General features: G+C 44.1%; 1 protein-coding gene across 7 annotated transcripts in view; it reads right to left on the bottom strand.

Moving 5' to 3' along the window:
- MOB3B (MOB kinase activator 3B) overlaps positions 1–22,276 on the bottom strand; it is a 333,368-nt gene that overhangs the window by 238,743 nt on the left and 72,349 nt on the right. For 6 of the 7 annotated variants that reach the window (XR_014817775.1, XM_084979886.1, XM_084979887.1 and 3 more), the window contains exon 2: positions 6,798–7,408. Coding sequence is in view for 5 of the 7 variants with exons in the window: in XM_084979886.1 (XP_084836012.1) it covers positions 6,798–7,215 (418 nt within the window). In the remaining 2 variants the exon portion in view is untranslated. Of the gene's footprint in view, positions 1–271; positions 2,283–2,327; positions 7,409–22,276 lie in introns of those variants that run through there. The other variant, XR_014817776.1, reaches the window with a different exon arrangement.

The raw sequence follows: 22,276 nt of genomic DNA, 5'->3' as shown, positions 1-22,276 counted from the left end.
CTGAGCCGCATCTGCAACCTACACTACAGCTCACGAGAATGCCGGATCCTTAACCCACTGAACAAGGGGAAGGATCGAACCCACATCCTCATGGATACTAGTCAAATTCTTAACCCACTGAGCCACAGTGGGAACTCCCCAAAACCTTTGAGAGTGTTTGACTCCATCACAGAGCAATTCGGCAATGAAGAGTACTAATTTTCAGCACTCTTCGTTGCTGAATTATAGAAGATTTTAGAAGATTACATTGTGTCTCTGACAATGCATTTCGTTTTTTTTTTTCTGAGAATACTGCTCGGAAATCAACTAGTGGGCTCCAAGAGTTTGCATGGATAGTTATGCAGAAATGTATGCAGAGAGAGAGGCAACTAACAGGCATTTGTGTTTCAACAGCTCTTATGCTGGCTTATGGTTCTGGGCTGGGTGTTTTTATTCACACTGCCTCATCTGATCTTTACAACAACCCTGTGAAATCAGAATCTTTACACAGAGAAATGTAAGCTCAGAGGTTCTGCGTTTAGCAGTGTCACGCAGCATCTTGTAACGGCAGAGCTCGTCTCTGTCTGCAAGCCCAGTGCTTGTTCTACCACACTGAATATATTTTGTTGACATCCATGCTGTCTTACCAGTGCTGCATAGATTTAGATCAAAATAAAAAACCACAAGGGAGACAATAGAAAATAAAAAGCTAAAACTCAAAAGCTAATTATAAATTCAGTTCCCCGACATCTCATGTCTGAAAAGCCCATTCCTATGGACATTTTTATAGCCTGATGTTTCCTGCCACAATATTTTGAGAGAGAATGAAACTCAGCTGTAGTCTCATGAGAAAGGTTTCCAAAAGGATGCAACTATTTCCACAATGCACTGACCAATGAACAAAGAACTCATTTTAGAAAAATGTGCAGAGCAATTTGGAGCAACTAGACATTCTGGACATTATAGAAACTGCTCAAGGACAGAAACTCTGCTTTGCTTCTTTTTGGGACCTAAAATAGGACCTGCTTCTAAGCAGGTGCTCAATAAGCATTTATTGTCTTTTTTTTTTTTTTTTTTTTTTTTTGCTATTTCTTGGGCCGCTCCTGTGGCATATGGAGGTTCCCAGGCTAGGGGTCGAATCGCAGCCTAGCCACCGGCCTATGCCAGAGCCATAGCAACGCGGGATCCGAGCCGCGTCTGCAACCTACACCACAGCTCATGGCAACGCCAGATCGTTAACCCACTGAGCAAGGGCAGGGATCGAACCCACAACCTCATGGTTCCTAGTCGGATTCGTTAACCACTGCACCACGACGGGAACTCCTCAATAAGCATTTATTGAATGAATAATGGTGGAATGGTTATAATGGGTAGTCACAGGTCCACGAAGCATTTTTTTGTTTCTTTTCTTTTTTTTGTTTTTTTGTTTTTTAGGGCCATACCCGAGGCATATGGAGGTTCCCAGGCTAGGGGTCCAATCAGAGCTACAGCCACCAGCCTACACTACAGCCACAGCCAAGCAAGATCTGAGCCACTTCTGTGACCTGCACCACAGCTCATGGCAACACTGGAGCCTTAACCCACTGAACGAGGCCAAAGATCAATCCCACATCCTCATGGTTCCTAGTTGGGTTCTTTTCCACTGCACCGCAATGGGAACTCCCCATGCAGCGTTTTCATAAGGCTGTCATCCTCTGCTCAGTCTTGGAACATGAGAACAATTAGTGCCTGGACACATTCCTCAGGCATTTCAGGGGTGATTTTTTAAAATAGGGGCAAACAGAAATAAAACAAAATAAAAAGACAGCAAAAGAATCATTTCCTTAATCAGGTTTCCAGATTTTTTTCCATCCTAGACAAATTCCTAAAACCGTGATTGAAAGTCTTCCACCACTGAGTTCCTGCTGTGGTGCAATAGGATTGGTGGTGTCTCTGGGGTGCTGAGATGTGGGTTCCATCCCCAGCCCAGCACAGTGGGTTAGGATCCAGCATTGCCATAGTTTTGGCATAGGTTACAACTGCACCTCAGATCTGATTCCTGGAATGTGATCCTGGGAACTCCATATGCTGCAGATGTGGACAAAATAGAAAGAAAAAAAAAGGAGTCTTGCCACAGTTTTCTGAAGAAAAATTTGCAGAATAACTATTTATGCTATAAATGGCAGTGGATGACAAGTGCATAGTTTTTTTGGCTACTTTTGTTTTGTTTTGTTTTGTTTTGTTTTGTTTTGGTTTTGGTCTTTGTAGGGTTGCACTCATGGCATATGGAGATTCCCAAGCTTGGGGCTGAATCACAGCTACAGCTGCCGGCCTTCGCCAGAGCCATAGCAATGCCAGATCTGAGCCACGTCTGCGACCTACACCACAGCTCACAGCAATGCAGGATCCTCTACTCACTGAGCAAGGCCAGGGATCGAACCCTCAACCTCATGGTTCCTAGTCGGATTCATTTCCATTGCGCCGCAATGGGAACTCCCTGGCCAGACACTTTTGAGCTTAAACTCTGACTTCTAAATGACTGATTAGCTGTACAACTTTGGGAAAGACCCTTAGCTTGTTTAAAAGTCAGCTTTCTTGCTGGTAAAATGGCATATTTAATTCATTCAGTAATTCTAAGAATTAAGAAAGATTAACAGTGGCAAGTGCAGTGCCTGGCACTTTGCAGACTCAATACATGGGAGTTCCCTGCCTGGCTTCTCTCCCTTCCCTTCCCTGCTCTTTCCTTCCTGACACCCATTTATTCTAAAACCATAAATGTAGGTGAGATCACGTCATTATTTTTAAAATGTTCTTATTCCTCCTGCTCAAAGACTTTTTAAAAACCTGAGTTGGAGGAGCGCTCAGTTTTTGACTCCGTTTTTTCTGAATGTCAGATCTGAGATTAAAGCCTCTTATATAACAGAAAAACAGGGAAGCTGGGGGCTAGAACAGAAAACTCATTGTAATTAGACAGGCAACAGAATTTAAAAACATTTTTTTTCAAGCAGGGGGCTGTGGCTTTCTATTTTTCCATTGTTGCCTCTAAAAGTAGTTAAAGAGATACAACCGAAGAGGATGTGGCCTTTGCCTCTGAAGTTCCTGCTGTCTTGGAAGCTTTTGCAGGGACATCTGTTGGCTTTTTAACAAAGGAAGCTGGAGAGGATCAGGGGAGAGTAGCGCAGACTGTTCAGGAGGGAGCCACATCTGTTTGGTATTCTCCCAACTGAGAAAGCTCGCCCTCTGAGAGAGCACGGGTGTCCTGGTTAAACCAGCATCGAGAAGCAGATGAAAGCTTTTCTTTCCTGCATGTTTCAAGAGTGGAGATCAACAGCTGTTTATATCCTTTAGTACCTAACTAAGGGTGAAGCCTTCACATCTGTCGGTATTTTAATGGTTCTATTTCCTTGGGTCACAGTGGGGAGGAGGTCAGGTCTGAATCTCTCGCAATTCCCAGGCAAGGAGACAGAAATATGCCCAGGATTCAAAGCCGTAATGCTAAGCGGAACTCCCGAATCTCTCATCCGCCCAGGATCTGCTGTTGGTGGGGAATTCCTCTTTGACTTTATCCTGACAGATTCCTTGATCATTTCCATGATAAGGACTCGCGGTGGCACCAGGATCAAAAAGAAGGAAGGTGGGCTGGAAACTGGGGGCGGAAGATGAGGAGGAAAGGAATTCTCACAGAGAAAGTGGCTCCTGAAAGACAAGTCCTTGCAAAGACAGCAAATATATTGTCTGAGGGCAAAAAGCAGAGGTGAGCAGGAAGCCAGCGAAGAGACCCAGGGTGATGGTGGTGGTTTTTGCTGACTCCTAACATTTTAACCTTGGAAAAGCTAAACAGAGAAAATGAAACCCCGCAGAGGTGAGGTACAGGAAGTACCCAGGAATGGGGATAAAGGGATTCAGAGATATTTGTTCAACGTCACTTTGATCGCCAGTCCCATGTATGTGCTGGGACTTTATAAAGATTATTTTCCCATCCATCCCATTATCCATCCATCTATATATCCAACCAATAACCTATAAGGCACCAGTTAACAATAAGTCTACTGTATAGCACAGAAAACTATATTTAATGTATACGTATGTACAACTGAATCACTTTGCTGTACAGCAGAAATTAACACAACATTGTAAACAAACTATATTCCCATTAAAAAAATATAAGGCACCAGGACTGGACTTAGTGCTGGGATATTCAAATAAATAAGACATATTCTATAACTTTAAGGGGCTTACATTCTAAGAGGTGACAGCCTTCACAGAGGACATGGTGCAAAGGATGCATGAGAATTCATGAGACGGAAAAAGTGGGTGATTCCAAAGGAGACAATGACATGGATAAAACCAGACAGGTTTTATCAAACTGTTCCTGGGGGTGGGAAGGAGATGAAAAGCATCCTGGGTGGTTACAATAAACAGAGGAGTGTTAGGTGCCTATTAAAAGCACACATTCTTAGGTCTTAGGTCTCACCTAAGAGATTCTGATTTAGGTGGAGGACAGAGGAATGTGCATTTTGAAAAGAAGGCCCCAGTAATTCTAATATAAACAAAAGCACCATATGGAATTTCCAAGGCTGGGGGTCAAATCGGAGCCTCAGCTGCCAGCCTACACCACAGCCACAGCAACTCGGGATCTGAGCCGCAAATGCAACCTATGCCACAGCTCATAGGCAACCCACTGAGCAAGGCCAGGGGTGGAACCCGTATCCTCATGGATACTAGTCGGGTTGGTTTCCACTGCGCCACAATGGGAACTCCCTAAAGTATGTCTTTCTTGGAGATTTATAAAGGACATCAGTATATTTAAAGTTCTGCAGTAAAGAAATCAATTTCATTCAGCATTTCCCAAACTTATTTTTCCATGGGGGAAAAAAAATCACAGTGCACTCAGTAAGAGCTCTCAGAACACTTTTGCATCATACAGCACAGATGAAAGTGCTGAAATAGGGGATTCTGACCCGGTGCGTATTCACCCAAACATGTTGAATGGCTAAGGAAACCATCTAGAAAAAAAAAGCAAAGTCAATTACTCTGGGGGACATGACAGCTTCCACGGATTTCCTCCAAGCGAAGTCTAAAACCACTGATGACGTTCTATTTTCCAAGCAGACTCAACCCTCAAGTAAAACACCAGACTCCAAGATGCTATTTCTGGTCAGCCACTCTATGTGGTAACCACAGCTGCCAGAGAGCTGCAGAGGTGCCCAGAGTTCAAAGCAATGAGGAACAGCAGGAGGAGACGGGGAAGGAGACAGAGGAGGTATCCCTGCCTGCTTTATCTATCTTTATTGCTACCCTATGTTCTGCACATAGCACTGGCAGGAAGCTTATCATGCTTTTGGAAGAGAAAAATTCTTCCCAGCTCCAAAAGAGGTCTCTGACAGTTAAGAAAAGGGCAAAGAGACATGAACCTAGGAAATTCTCACTCTTCCAAGGTGCCAATTATACAGCCAGGGGAGTTTCTGAAACCTGCCTTCTTCCTCCTATGTGGGTGAGCCAACCAGCCACCACACACCCTACCTCCTGCCCTAACAAGGAACAGCAGAGAGAACAGCGTGAAGAAACCGGACAAGACAAGGCAACTTGAGAATTCTCAGCAAACTGGCTTGCATGCTCAATATTTCAAGGTGCACATACTGCCCTAATCAATTTATAGACTTTTTTTCCTGGTATAAAGTTCACGACATCCATATACCCCACCTCAACCTTCCATACGCCACATGGGGACACACACGCCCCATATAGAGGTGATTTCAACATTACATTTTCTCTCTCTCTTTTTTTTTTTTGTCTTTTTAGGGCTGCACCCACGGCATATGGAGATATCCAGGCTACGAATCAAAGCCATAGCCACTGGCCTACACCAGATCCACAGCAACCCAGATCCTATAACCCAGAGCGAGGCCAGGGATCAAACCTGCATCCTCATGGATACTAGTCAGATTTGTTTCCTCTGAGCCATGACGGGAATTCCTCAACATGTTTTAGGTAATTTGAGGTGCTTCCCTCCCCCCAAAAAAATACCCTGACCATCTCAGAGCACAAGTATTTTTCAATCATTCTACGAATATTTCCAGAGTGCCTAAATGGTTCCAGGCACCATGCTGTCACTGGTGGTACAATAGTGGAAACAGGACGATGCACATCCCTATGGAACCTAGGGCCTAAAAAACTGAATTCCAAACTCAACCTGTGAGGTGTGCACAACCCAATGATCAGCAATATAGGGAAACAGAACGGGTAGGCAAGGTTTGGTCTTTCCCCTTGAAGAGTCGTAGGGCTCAGAGCACAAAGCAAACAAAAGCATTTGCGTTTCAAGTGTGTGGTTGGTCTAGCAGCTACACCATGGTCCAGAATTAATAGTAAAGACTGGAATTAACACCTATGATCAGGAGGGGGAAGAACAGAATGCCAGGATCTTTATTGCCCCCAAATGCCAAACCCCAGTCTGCTTATTTGCAAACAAATCCATGGATTCTGGGACTTCTTATCACCCTGAGAGATAAGCACCAAAATTGTGCCAGAGTTAATGTAACTAACTAGGTCATTAGTCCCCGATAAAAAATTTTACCAGGACCATGACGTGGGTTTGGAGTCTAATCCTAAGGAAGCCAATAAGATCAAATCTAACTTTTCATCAAGCAAGCATTTCCCACCATTGAGGTCCACAAATGATTTTTTGCCCAATAAGATTCTCAGTAAGTGACGGAAGTTAGGGAAATACTGATACGGGTGCTACCCATTATTCAACGGCAGTTCTGAAAGAAGTGCCTGCAAATTCTTCAAGTGTGGTCAAGATGTGACAAAAATCACCAGGCAGCCGATCATGGACTTACCCACACACGTTGGAAATATGTCCTCGTTGTTGATCTGGACCTCGATCCAATCCATAAGAAGGTTCATGTACTGGGGGGCTGGCAGTGCAGTCGGCTTCTTGTACTTGAGATCATCCTGCCACCGATACTCATATTTGGGGCCCCCTGACATCACTGGGCAGGTCCGCTCAGTGCAGAACTCACAGATGGTTCCGTAGATGAGGTTGATCCGATTGAAGAAGTCCACCACGTGCACGGCCACCCAGTCGTTCTGATCCTCCCCGCTGGGCAGCTGCACAGCTGCCTTCAGGTCCACGCCTGAGTTGAGGGATGCCTGAGCCCGTTTGTGGAGCTCGAACCTCTGTGTGCCAGGTTCGAACTTCCTCTTCGGCCGGAAGGTCTTGTCCTTGTTGAACACCTGCTTCAAGGCTATGGACATGGTCTTGTTCTCTTCCTTCCTTTGGCAGGAAGCAAAAAGGCAACTGGGACTTCTCAGTGAGAGATCACAACCCAGCAGGGTTTTCCACTGCCAGCCTTCTGGCCCCAGTCTTGCAGTCTGCAGCGTGATCTCTTTTAGACAGCCCCTTCCATCTTCCTCTTGAATGATTTCCAGGGGAACCTCATGTTTCTTCCTAAAGGCAGGAGAGAAAAGGGTCTCATTAGTGTCCCACTTGCATTTAAGAAATGACAAGGGCTTATGGACTCAATTTCTTGCTTCTGGCTGTGCCCACTTCTATTGAGGTATAAGGACATGGAAGTTAAGCCAAAGTCCTAGGATCTGCATTGGTGATCAAATCATATAACCAGATAGAGAAGATGCAAACTATTACATTTAGAATGGATAAGCAGGGAGTTCCCGTCGTGGCGCAGTGGTTAACGAATCCGACTAGGAACCATGAGGTTGCGGGTTCGGTCCCTGCCCTTGCTCAGTGGGTTAACGATCCGGCGTTGCCGTGAGCTGTGGTGTAGGTTGCAGACGCGGCTCGGATCCCACGTTGCTGTGGCTCTGGCGTAGGCCAGTGGCTACAGCTCCGATTCAACCCCTAGCCTGGGAACCTCCATATACCGCAGGAGCGGCCCAAGAAATAGCAACAACAACAACAACAAAAAAAGACAAAAAAAAAAAAAAAAAAAAAAAAAAAAAATAGAATGGATAAGCAGAGAGGGGATTAAGATGGCGGAATAGAAGGACTGGAGCTCAACTTCTCTCGTAAAGACAACAAAATTTACGACCAAATGCTGAGCAATCTTCACCCAAAGGGACCGGAAACTTTCAAAAAGATATCCTACTCCAGAAGACAGAGAGGAGGCCACATCAAGAGGTAGGTGGGAGATTATGCGATATAAGCAACCCCATATCTCCCGGGTGGGAAGCCTCATAGCCTGGAAACTCACTGGTTCACAGAGACTCACCTACAGGAGTGAGAGTTCTGAGAGTTCAAACTCCCACATGTGGGTATCTGGCACTGGGAGAAAGAGCCCCCAGAGCATCTGGCATTGAAGGCCAGTGGGGCTTGTGTGCAGGAGCTCCACGGGACTGGGGGAAATGGAGACCCCATTCTTAAAAGGCACACACAGACTTTCACATGCATTGGGTAGCAGGGCAAAGCAAAGTCTCCATAGAAATCTGGGTCAAACCTGACTGCAGTTCTTAGAGGATCTCCTGGGAATATGGCTTGTTGTGGGGGATGGACATTGGAAGTAAGGCTCTCAGGAATATTCAGCAGTGGGTGCCTTTCTCTAGAGGTGGCCGTTTTGGGAAAACATGGCCCCACCCATCAGCACTGAGAAGTCCCAGCCCAAACAACAATCCAGGTGGGATCACAGCCCCACCCCTCAGTAAACAGGCTGCCTAAAGACCCCCCAGGCACACAGCCACCTCTAATCTCACCCACCAGAGGGATTAGAATCAGTTCCACCTACCAGTGGGCAGGCATCAGTCCCTCCCATCAGGAAGCCTACAGCAAGCCCCCATACTGACTTCAGTCACAAGAGGGGCAGACAAAAGAAGAGAGGCTACAACTCTATTATCTGTAAAAAGGTCACCACACCAAAAACCTATAATAATGAAAAGACAGAGAACTCGAACTCAGATGAGGGAGAAAGGAAAAACCCCAGAAAATTGGCTAAGTGATCAGGAGATTCTCAGCCTCCAGGAAAAAGACTTTAGACTGCTGATGCTGAAGATATGCAAGACATTGGAAATAAACTGGAAGCAAAGATGGATAACTTACAGGAAACACTGACCAAAGAGATACAAGATATAAAACTTAAACAAGAAGAGATGCAAAATACAATAACTGAAACACAAAATTCATTAGAAGCAGCCAACAGCAGAATACAGGAGGCAGAAGAACGAATAAGCGAGGTGGAGGACAGATTAGTGGAAATCACGGATGTGGAAGAGAAAAGAGAAAAAAGATTGAAAACAAATGAAGAGAGTCTCAGAGAACTCTGGGACAACGTGAAACGCACCAACATCCGTATTATAGGGGTGCCAGAAGGAGAAGAGAGAGAGAAGGGGACAGAAAAAATATTCCAAGAGATAATAGCCAAAAACTTCCCTAACATGGGAAAGGAACCACTCACTCAAGTCCAGGAAGTACAAGTACCATATAAAATAAACCCAAGGAGGAATACCCCGAGACACATATTAATCAAACTGACCAAATTTAGAATGGATAAGCAATGAGGTCCTGCTGTATATAGCACAGGGAACTGTGTTCAATCACTTGTGATAGAACATGATGGAAGATAATATGAGAAGAATGTATGACTGGGTCATTTTGCTGTATAGCAGAAATTGACGGGACATTGTAAATCCACTATACTTATAATAAATTTTTTTTTCTTTATCTCTAAAATCTAGAATAATTCAGGAAAGAAAAAAAAAGAGAATGAAAAAAAAAAGGAGACAAACATAAAACACTAGACCCTCGCCCCCAAATCTTATACCCAAATAACCAAAGGGAAAAAAAAAATACCACACACACCCCTTTTTTTTTTTCAAGGTCATGGTCAAATTTCTGGCAACTTTTTCCTATGTGATCAAAGTTTCAATAGACCTCTTCAAGGTGTTAAGAATGAGCATGTTAGTCAATGACACATCCCCACATGTTCCTTTTTAGAGCATCTGCCCCACCCCCCACTGCCCCTATTGCATAACCTTGAGGTCACTACCGCATCCTCCTGGATACAGCTGACTGGGGTGGAGGTAGCTCTCATATCAAACTAATGAGAACACCTTCCCTAGGAATTTGAAATCAGAATCCAGCCTTCGTTAGGCATTAGCCCCGAAAAGTGATGAAAACTGGGTAGGCTCGAGCCCTATTTGGACCTCGTGTAGCACAGTTGAGAAAGCTGGTCTGCAGAGAGCAGGGAGGGAGGAGGGGATGAGAGGAAGAGAAGGTAAAAGAGGAAGAAGTGAAGGAGGAGGAGAGAAAGTAAGAACCCATGAACAGACAGAAACAGAAACCAGGGTGCAAGTGGCCATGGGGGGAGGAAGATCAGAGACAAAGAGACACTGAGGAGAGAGTAGCTTCATTTGTTCTTAATAGTCTTCTAGGAAGTGGTTCCAATCCCTCTTGAAGCCTAGCTATGTTTCCAGCACTTGGGATGCATACATTTTTCTTGAATTAGTCAAATAAACATCTTGTTTCACTTCAGCTACCTTGAGCGGGATGTTTCTTTCTAAGGACCCCTCACTCATCACTTCTACAATGTTGACATCCTTTACCTCTTTAATATCACACCTCAGGTAGTGATTTGAGGCAGAGCCCTCTCATTCAACTTCTGTGATGATGCAGATATTCTATATCTTCATTGTCTAAGATGGTACCCACTAGCCACATGCGGCTACTGAGCACTTAAAATGTGGCTGGTGTGAGTGAGGAACTGAAGTTTTCATTTTATTTCATTTTAGTTAATTTAATTAATGATTGATTAATTTAATTAAGGAAACGATACTTCAAAAAGCCACACACAGGCTAGTGGATACCACGCCGGACAGAGCAGCTTTGAAGACCGCAACGTTCTCTTCTCCATTACGTCTTTGGACCCTTCCAAAATTCTGATGTGGTTTATAGTAGATTGAGAGTGGGTTAGTAGATCTGTAGTATCATTATCCCTGGGTCTCTAAGAGATAAAATTACCTGCTGAACAAGGTCTCACACTGAAGAAGGGCACATTAAGAACTTGACTCCTAGCAGTTTCTTGACTCCTAGCAAATGCTCTTTCCATGTAGCCTGACATTCTAAAAAGGGATGCCTTTCAATCTGTCTTTCGTGCTGGTTCCTGAAGCCCCCTTTACCAAGAGCTTCCATCCACATAGTCCCCTAAGGATGAATTGACTGGAGGTGAGGCTGTGTCCTGTGGAGTGGAAACACAGAGGAGGTAACTGATCCACTTGTGGATCAAACCCTAGCGAAACGAGCCAGCAGCTGGGGCCAGATTCAGAAGAGCCCATCATGGCATCATTAACATGGAGCTGAAGCAGGATCCCGCAGATCTGCTCTTTCCCTCCCTGGGAGGGTTCTGCGACACAACACCATACTCCAACATGGCACGGCGATGGCTTCAATCTCAAGTCACTCAGGCAAAACAAAAACAAAAACATCTAAGCTACCCCAATTCCCTCTCACAGATTCCTTTCTTCACTCAGAACTGTGATCACTCAGCTGAATGCCTCTTCTGGCAACTCCCGATAGCCTTGGTCTGCTCACTTCCTCCCCCTTAACCCCACCCTCTTCCTAGTCACTGCAAGGCCATATATCAGAGAGGTGTTTTTTTCCCCCGTCCTCACTTGGCCTTGAGTGTACACCCCCCGCCCCCACAAAGAGACCCTATACAAGAGCAGGTCACATAACAGACACCCTGCCTGTGGCTGTCTGTGAAATCACACTTCTAGGGACTTCAGAAGATCACCAGGATGGGGGAAAAAAAAAAAAGAGGCAATCTCTTCTTCAAAAGAATACCTTCCCAAAGGCTTCGCCTGCCTGCAAAGAGATTTAAGAACACCAAGGGCCTTAAAAAGGCATTTCCAAACTAAAAACCTCAGCTCAGGGTTGGGAAGATAGAGACAGGAGAATGAGGACTTTTTATTTTTTTTCTTTTAAAAGAGACAATAGTCCTTTTGTATCGCAAATGCTTAATTGCTGACAGTAAAAAAGCAACAACCCAACAGCCGCCCCCTCAAGTCTCCAGTAAAGACTTGCCGTCCTGTTATTCTGATAAGGAGGGTACCATCCATTCCCACGGCCCTCAGAGCCACCTTCTTTCGTCACCTTACATAACCTTCGGTATCACTAGTTCTGCGGCGGCCCTGTGGCCTGGGGTGGACGCACCAGTGTGGACGGCTTCCTCCCTACTAGTCCAGGCTCTCTCGGACACCATCAGCAAGCCCCCCCTGGACCTCTGAGGAGAGCGTGTGAATGAGACAGAAAATCATAGTGGATCTTCCTCATCACAAAGCCCTTTGTGGTTAGTACTCATGAATATTTAAGTAAACATCAAAACCTTGGTTGAGGTTTGGGATTTTTTTTTCCATATGAACATCTAATTGTTCCCACATCATTTGTTTAAAAGACTATTCCTTTTTTTTTTTTTTTTTTTTTTTTTTGCTTTTTAGAGCCATATCCACGGCATATGGATGTTCCCAGGGTAGGAGTCCAAACGGAGCTGCAGCTGCCAGCTTATGCCACAGCCACGGCAACATCAGATCCAAGCTGCATCTGCAACCTACACCACAGCTCATGGCTACGCCAGATCCTTAACCCACTGAGTGAGGCCAGGGATCAAACCTGCAACCTAGTCCGATTTGTTTCCTCTGTGCCACAATGAGAACTCCTAAAAGCCTACTCTTTTACCACTGAAATACCTTGGCACTTTTATCAAAAACTAACTCTAAGTCTACTTTAAACTTTCTATTCCGTTCCATTGATTTAGATGTCTATTCTTTGTTTGTTTTTGTTTTTGGTTGCACCCATGGCACATGGAAGTTCCCAGGCCAGGGATGGAACCTGCACAACAGCAGTGATCTGAGACACTGCAGTGACAATGCAGGATCCTTAACCTGCTAAGCCACATGGGAACTCCATGGTTTTGGAATTTTTCTTCCAGAGATACCAAGATAAAAAACATCAAGATTGCAACCTCTTGGGAGTTCCTGTCATGGCTCAGTGGTAAATGAACATGATTAGCATCCATGAGGATGCAGGTTCAATCCCTGGCCTTGCTCAGTGGGTTAAGGATCCAGCGTTGCCATGAGCTGTGGTGTAGGTTGCAGATGCAGCTTGGATCCCGAGTTGCTGTGGCTGTGACATAGGCCGGCACTTGTAGCTCCGATTGGACCCCTAGTCTGGGAACCTCCATGTGCCATGGGTGTGGCCCTAAAAAGACAAAAGAAAAAAAAAAAAGATCTCAATCTCTTGAACTGAATGGGCATTTATTCAAAACTTTATCCGACTTTAAATTTGCTATTTTTGCCCCCATGTAACAGGCTTATCTGAGGGAAAAATCATCTTTGGAGGATTATCTCTCAACCAAATCCCTTCATGTGCTGCTCTTGGCTGCCATTTATTAAACTCTACTCTGCACCAGACTTTTACATATGTTATTAACATTTTAATCCTCACTACAAACTTGCATGATGCATGTTTTTCTCACCGTTTTATATAAAAAGAAATCGAGGCTCAACCAAATGAAATAAAGTTGCAGAAACCACAAAATTAGTAGAACGTAAGGCTAAATTTTGCTTGGGTTTTTTTCCTATTTTTTTCTTGTTTTCTTTTTCTTTTTAGGGCTGCACCTGTGGCATATGAAGTTCCCATACTAGGGGTTGAATAGGAGCTACAGCTGCTGGCCACACCCACAGCCACAGCCACACCAAGTTGAGTCTACTATGAACAGCTCACAACAACACTGGGTCCTTAACCAACTGAGCAAGGCCAGATTCAAATCTGCATCCTCATGGATACTAGTGGATTTCTTACCACTGAGCCATGATGGGAATTCCTACAGTCTTTTTCTAATATTATCTTCCATCGTGTTCTATCACAAGTGATTGGATATAGTTCCCAGTGCTGTACAGTGGGTCCTCATTGCTTACCCATTCTAAATGGAATAGTTTGCATCTACTAACCCCAAACGTCCAGTAGATATGATTTTTTTTCTCGCTAAAATTGTTTGAAAATCTCATGAACATTTTTATGTTTTCAAAGCCCCTTCAACATTAGATTTCAAAGCTCCTCACACCAAGACCATAAAAGAAACAAAATAGGCAATATTATTCTCTCCATTTTCCAGATGCAGAAACAGAAACTCTGATTTCCTAGTGCTGTCCCAAACGTGTTCATCATTCTGATGCTCAGACATGAGGATGTCTCTTCTGCTCAAACTTTTTTGTCTAGAATACAGTTTTCTGAAGCAGGTTGGTCAGTGGGCCCCCATGTTTAAAGACAATGGCTCCAGGGAGTTCCCGTCGTGGCTCAGTGGTTAATGAATCTGACTAGGAACCATGAGGTTGCGGGTTCGATCCCTGGCCTTGCTCAGTGGGTTAAGGATCCAGCGTTGCCATGAGCTGTGGTGTAGGTTGCAGATGCAGCTTGGATCCCGCGTTGCTGTGGCTCTGGTGTAGGCCAGCAGCTACGGCTCTGATTCAACCCCTAGCCTGGGAACCTCCGTATGCCGCAGGAGCAGCTCAAGAAATGGCAAAAAGACAAAAAATAAAATAAAATAAAGACAATGGCTCCAGGACGGATATCAACAAATATATCATGCGGCTGAATGACTGAACAAAGAGGCATCTGCCTGTCTCTTTATCTGTGTCAGATGCGGTACTGAAGCAGGTACCTAAAAGAGTTTTGAAATGAAAAGGCAGCAGGAAATCTATCTCACCTGAATTTCAACCCAGAGCCCCATCAGGACCCTTGCCCATAATTGACACTGTAGGTTTATAAAATGGTTAGAGCAGTGCTTCTCAAATGTTAACATGGGATCTTGTTAAAATGCAGGTTCTGGTCCAGCAGGTCTGAGGTGGCACCTAAAAGTCTGCATTTCTACCAAGTTCCTGGGTGAGGCCAAATCCATCATTGGTCCATGGATGACACTTTAGGTATCAAGGCCTGACTTAACTAAGAGAGCCTGTTAGAAGTGCACTCCTAACACTGTTCCTGTTGTAGCTTAGTGCATTAAAAACCTGACATAGTGTCCATGAGGATGCAGGTTTGATCCCTGAACTTGCTCAATGGGTTAAAAATCAGCATTGCTACAAATTGCAGTGTAGGTCACAAATGTGGCTCAGATCTGGCATTGCCATGGCTATGGCGTAGGCTGGCAGCTGTAGCTCCAATTCGACCCCTAGCCTGGGAACTGCCATATGCCATGCATATGGCCCTAAAAAGCAAAAAAAAAAAACAAAAACGGTGGCGGTGGAGGGGGCACCGCCAGGAATACTGACTATCCAGTCTCTCCTTGTACCTAGTAGATCTAGCCTGCCTTTTAACAAGATCTCAGAAGTATATACTTTGAAGAGTACTAGGTTAGAGGGCTGTCTGAATGGCTGGGGAAAGGGATGGCTAAATAAACTTCCATTTGTTGTTCTTCAACAGTTTGCTTCATAAACCTAGTTCTCAGTTGAGTGTATGTGCGTGCGTGTGTATGGGGTGGGGATGGAAAAAGATTGAGGGGAGACACACTATTTTGAATACAATTGCCTTGACAGATGGTGACAATGGCTATGTCTTTTGATTTGGATTGATCTGGAGAACCCAGGAGGCTTCCAGTGAAAACCTCATAAATGCCAGATGGACTGCAGCCACTTCTGCTGCTGCCACAGCCTCACGCACAAACGCTGCTTTGGCTAAATAAAATGCGGCCCTAGCAACCACACAGCCGTTCTTCTCTGTCTTTGTCCAGTGTCCAGATAGAAAAGAACAAGTCACCAGTTTTGCCCCCCTGGCCAAAAACTATAAGCAAATTCTAGGTTATGAATATCACCCTCCACAATGCTGGTTCTTAATAAATTTTGGATTGCTCCATTCAACCAATAAACCTTTACTAAAGGGCTAGCCACCAAGGACACAGAGCTAATTAAACCTTGGGCCCTGCCTCTGAAAAGTCCTCAACTGGCTACCTCATTTTGAAGTCTGTTCATTGGCTTTGGATTTTGAAGCTACTAAGTCAAATGCTCCAACACGGAGAGAGGGATGGGTTTCCTACACAGTATTACCCAGGTTGGGAATGAAAAGGACAATGAAGGGAAAATGGAAACTCAAATAAACAGCATAAAATTGACAGGAGCTCCATGTGTTCTCCATATTTTCTGCTAAATAGATCAATTATAGCAATAAAACATGTGCACTATAAAAATATGCAGAGAGAATTCAGCTGGGCTGCAGGGGAATGTTGATGTGGTAACTAAGCAACACTGGCAAGGAAAGTTCTTATTTTTCCTTTTCCTATTGATGTCTTCTGACTTATTAGTTGAAAGATCAAAGAGTGCCCCCCCCCCAAGGCTAAGGAAGAAATGAAATAACTCTTCCATCCACTCCTGAGAGATGCATCCTCTTTAGCTGGGATCACCTCTAGAGATGCTGGTGGTCTAGAGGGTGGATGGGATGGAAAGCAGAGGGACCAAAGCATTAGCATTTGGGGGAAGGAAGTTCAATATCTCATCTGTAGGTTGAAGCACTCCTCCTAGCAGGACCAGCTGGCAGGGCAATTCACAGCAGGAAGGCCCTAAAGAAAGTGGGGGCCCCGGAAGGATCCCAATTGAGGGAGCTTCCATGCTATCATCATTGCTAGAACCCCAGGAGCAGGAATGGTGCCTGGAACAGAGCCAACTTCATTGAATGTTTGCTGAATGAATGAATCAGTGGCAGTGAATTAAGCACCCTTTGCATCAAAGTGAAACCACCAATGTGAAACCACATTGGATCTCCCATCTTCCGTTATCTGGGCATTCTCTCTCATCAGTAAGTTCACTGCCAACTCACTGAGGCCAGATATTATCAGCAGCTGGGCTGTTCTAAAACATCCCCTCCGAAAAGGTCAAGACATTTGTCCAACTTCTCTTTCGAATGGGCAGTTCCTTTCCCACGTGTTACCTAAAATCCCAGCTCTTCAGAGTTCAAGAAATGAGTCATCTGATTTATTTTCCCATTACATTTTTCTCTTTATGGCTGAAATAGCCCATGGAATCCTCCTCTCACACCTCAAATATTGAATAAAAGTAGATTCGGTTTTTATTTTGGAGGAGTGTGTGTGTGTGTGTGTGTGTAGGTGAGTAAATTCAACATTATCTCATTTTCCCAGGCTCCAATAAAAGGACTGTGCTTAAAAATGTGATTCCATCAAACTTTATGTACTGTTTACTCCTACCTACTCTTTAGGTGCTGCCTTTTTTTTTTTTTTTTTTTTTTTTTGGTCTTTTTAGCTATTTCTTGGGCCGTTCCCGCGGCATATGGAGGTTCCCAGGCTAGGGGTCGAATCGGAGCTGTAGCCACCGGCCTACGCCAGAGCCATAGCAACTCGGGATCTGAGCCGCGTCTTCGACCTACACCACAGCTCACGGCAACGCCGGATCCTTAACCCACTGAACAAGGCCAGGGATTGAACTCGCAACGTCATGGTTCCTAGTCGGATTCATTAACCACCGCGCCACGACGGGAACTCTAGGTGCTGTCTTATCTATGCTCACAAAACAATCCCAGAATTGGAGAAATTTCTGCCTGGAAAGCAGTCCTGCTATTTTTTTTTTTTTTCCTTTCTTTTTTTTCTTTTGTCCAACAAATCTGCATCTTCAACGCTGAGTCGCCATGTTGTTGCATTTTTAGATTAGTTGGGAAAAACAGTGCCACCTCCTTTTAAGCTTCAAAGGCATGTATGATTTCAGAGCATTAAAATGCCCATGTTATTTCTTTTTTTTTTTTTTTTTTTTTTTTGTCTTTTGTCTTTTTTGTTGTTGTTGTTGTTGTTATTGTTGCTATTTCTTGGGCCGCTCCCGCGGCATATGGAGGTTCCCAGGCTAGGGGTCAAATCGGAGCTGTAGCCACTGGCCTACGCCAGAGCCACAGCAACGCGGGATCCGAGCCGCGTCTGCAACCTACACCACAGCTCACGGCAACGCCGGATCGTTAACCCACTGAGCAAGGGCAGGGACCGAACCCGCAACCTCATGGTTCCTAGTCGGATTCGTTAACCACTGCCCCACGACGGGAACTCCCGTGTTATTTCTGAACATGGATGAAGTCAGTACAAACAGGTGCAGCCCTACAGAAATTAGTCACATTTCTCTCTCCATCAATTTCTAGCTCTTCAATGTTCATTCAAGGTCCCTTCTCACTGCTTTATCTGCATATTTATTTAGTCAGCAGTCTGGACAGGCAAGCATTAAAAATAGGAGTAAATATTCCAAAGATGAAAACATTGCAGGCAAGCTTGTACACTGCAAAGGCAGCAAGATCAGTCATGAATCAGTGCACAGGTGTTTACAGCAGAGACCCATAAGGACTCTCCATTTCAGACTTAGGAACATTGCCATTCAGAAGAGGATACTGGTGGTGAGAAAGAGTGAAAAGAGTGGAAGGATAGGAAAGGTTGGATTTATTTGGTATGATTTAATTCACCACAGACTCACACTGTGCCAAAGGAAAGACAGACTTTTTTTTTTTTTTTTGGATTTTTAGGGCTGCATCTTCAGCATATGGGAGTTCCCAGGCTAGGGGTTGAATCAGAGCTACAGCTGTCAGCCTACACCACAGCCACAGCAAGGCCAGATCCGAGCCATGTCTGCGACCTACACCACAGCTCACAGCAATGCCGGATCCTTAACCCACTGAGCAAGGCCAGGGATCGAACCTGCCTCGCTCAGTGGGCTAAGGATCCAGTGTTGCCTCAAGCTGCGACGTAGGTCGCAGATGCAGCTCTGAGTCTACCCCCAGCCCCAGGAACTTCCATACACTGCAGGTGTATCCATAAAAGAAAAAAGGAAAAAAAAAAAAAAAAGGTATTTTGTGTGTGTGTGTCTTTTCTAGGGCCACACCCATGGCATATGGAGGTTCCCAGGCTAGGGGTTGAATCAGAGCTGTAGCCTCCGGCCTACACAACAGCCACAGCAACTCGGGATCTGAGCCGCGTCTGCAACCTACACCACAGCTCAGGGCAACTCTAGATCCTTAACCCACTGAGCAAGGCCAGGGATCGAACCCGCAACCTCATTGCTCCCAGTCGGATTCGTTAACCACTGCACCACAATGGGAAGTCCAAAAAAGTTCTTTTAAATAAAGCCCTTTCTGAGCCCAGTAGAGACTAGTTTAGATGAGGGAGATGACAAATCTTTGGTTTCACCTTGGATAGGGTTAATCCAATATTACCATAGTTTTAAAAATAAATCGTCAAAGTAAAACTATGGTAAGATAAATGCTCAGCTGACCCATTTCATACTTATGAAAGGCATCCCAATTATTTTAACAATTTTTTGTTTGTTTGTTTTTCTTCTTTTTCTATTTTTTATTACTCAAATGAATTTATCACATCTGTAGTTGTATAATAATCATCACTATCCAATTTCACAGGATTTCCATCCCATAACCCAAGCACAGCCCCCCACCCCCCAAACTGTCTCCTCCGGAGACCATAAGTTTTTCAATGTCTGTGACTCAGCATCTGTTCTGCAAAAAAGTTCAGTCTGTCCTTTTATTTTAATAATTTTTAAAAGAAAAAGTGTTACTCTATTATTTACAGATCTTTTGCCCAGCTAGAAAAGTTTTTGGGGTTAAAAACAACAACAACATATGATTTGAGACCACAATACCTAAGGCAGGTGGTGGTAGGGAAATGGAGGGTGAAAAGGAAGCTACAAATAGAGCTAATTTAACAGCTGAAGTAAAAAAACTAAGGTTAAAAAATGTATTTTTACTTTTTAAAGCACAGGTGTATATCAGAAGCTCCATCAGATGCTGGGAGAAAGGTCATTGTCAACTACCATTTCCTTCTTTCTCTTTGAAACAGGATATGCCAATTCTTTCTTGGACAAGTCTTGCTTTAAAGGGAAAATGTTCAAATTCAAGGAAGTTGTTTCCCGTAACTATCAACAGACTTATTTACTCTTAGCCACTCTAAGTGAATTTGAGTCTCAGGGTCTGGAAAATTTTCGCCCCGGCATTAATGGGAATTTATGTATGACATCTGGAACTACTGCAAGAGACCTTTGAGAGGTAGAGCGCACAAAAATGGGCTAGCAGACTGGAAACTGGAAAATACATTTCTAATTTTCAAAAGGGTACTATTTTAAGCTTGGGGGAGGGATGGGTAAAACTGACACTAACTGCAGGCAAAATATAGAGGCAACATAGGCCAGTAGCTAAGAACACAACCTCTGCAGGTTGCTGTGGGAATTCCAGAGGGTATTTATGCTAAATGTTGGGAACACAGTAGGCACCAAGTAATGTGGTTGCTGCTGTTGTCATCATCCTTTGAATCATATTATGATGCAAATTTTAACAGTGTCAGATTCTTTTTTTTTTTTTTTTAGTGTCGCACCTGCAGCATATGGAGGTTCCCAGGCTAGGGGTCGAATCAGAACTGTAGCCTGCCAACCTACACCACAACCACAGAAACACCAGATCCGAGCCTCATCTGCAACCTACACCACAGCTCATAGGCAACCCCAGATCCTTAACCCACTGAGCAAGGCCAGGGATCAAACCTGCATCCTCATGGATACTAGTCGGATTCATTTCCAATGAGCCACGATGGGAACTCCCTAGAGTCAGATTCTTGAGAGGGCAAACAGCCACTTAGAATCTTAGAATGGTGAACATTCTATTCAACCTAATTATATAATAGTAATAATTAACATTTATTGATTTTGTTATTTATTTTAATAGCAAATCATGAGTTAGGTATTATTGTCCCCATTTTATACTTAAGGAGACCCGAGACACAGTGAGATTAAAACTTGTCCCATGTCATAGAGAGTAAATAGCCAAGCTGAGTCCGAAACTCTTAACCCTAATTAAGACAGCCTCTTAGACAAGTTGTTCACAAAAGAGACCAGAAGAACTTCTAGGGCATGTACAAGGAGGGTTGGGAAGAAGATGGAAGAAACACAGACCTAGCCCTGTGAACGTGGTCATGTTCTATGCCCAGTGACACATATTTCTTGAACTTTTGTAGTCTGAGTCAGAAGACTGGATTCAGATCCTGGCAATGACTCCCATGGCTGTATCTTTGGACAAGACACACTTTATGAGCCTTGGTTTTATCTTCCTTAAAAGCAATGGTCCAAGACATGGAAAAAACCTAAATATCCATCAACAGAGGAATGGATAAAGAAGATGTGGTACATATATACAAGGGAGTATTACTCAGTCATGAAAAAGAATGAAATAATGCCATTTGCAGCAACATGGATGAACCTAGAAACTGTCATACTAAGTGAAGTTAATCAGTGAAAGAAAACCATCATATGATGTATATATGTGGAATCTAAAAAAAAAAAAAGATATAAGTGACCTTATTTGCAAAACAGAAATGGACTCGCAGACTTTGAAAAACTTACGTTTACCACAGGGGACAGGTCAGTAGGTGGGAGGGATGGACTGGGGGTTTGAGATTGACATATAGACACTGAGGCATATGGAATGATTGGCCAATAGGGGCCTGCTGTGTAGCACAGAGAACTCTAGTATTCTGTCATCTATGTGAAAAAGAATCTGAGAGAGAATGGATATGTGTGAATGTATGACTGGGTCACTTTGTTGTACAGCAGAAATTATAACAGCCTTGCAAATTAACTATACTTCAACAAAACTTAAAAAAAAATGGTTTGTGGAGTTCCTGCTGTGTGCAATGGGTTAAGAATCTGATGGCAGTGGCTCAAGTTGCTTCAGAGTCAAGGGTTTGATTCCCAGCCCAGCCCAGTGGGTTAAAGGATCTGGCCTTGATGCAGCTGCAGCAAAGGTTACAGCTGCCACTAGGATGCAGTCCTTTGCCTGGAAACTTCCATATGCTGTGGGTGCAGCCATTAAAAAAAAATGTTCTTGGAGTTCCCAACCTGGAGCAGCAGAAGTGAATCCAACTAGGAACCATGAGGTTGTGGGTTCAATCCCTGGCCTTGCTCAGTGGGTTAGGGATCCGGCATTGCCATGAGCTGTGGTATAGGTCACAGATGAGGCTTGGATCTGGTGTGCCTGTGGCTGTGGCCAGCAGCTGTAGCTCCAATTAGACCCCTAGCCTGGGAACCTCCATATGCCATGGGTGTGACCCTAAAAACAAAACAACCGAAAAAGCTTCTTACCTCTAAGGTTATTGTGAGGATTAAAAGATATATTGCCTGTCAAAGCACTTCATCAATGGAAAACCAATCATAGTTATTGACTATTACATAGACTATTGTGACTAGTAACAAAGGGAACTACAACTTCTGACATAACACCAAAAGTTATATGAGTAATGAAAAATGATTTGGTTGGATGTAAATGTGTGTTTATGAGTAAGAG

The sequence above is a fragment of the Sus scrofa genome, chromosome 10 (genome assembly GCF_054392235.1).
Source record: "Sus scrofa isolate SSC_HxYL_T2T_F1_AM1 chromosome 10, Sscrofa_HxYL_maternal_Yorkshire_Landrace_v2.0, whole genome shotgun sequence".
NCBI lineage: Eukaryota > Metazoa > Chordata > Mammalia > Artiodactyla > Suidae > Sus > Sus scrofa.
Note: the sequence above shows the minus strand (reverse complement) of the source record. Positions and strands in the feature narration are given on the sequence as shown.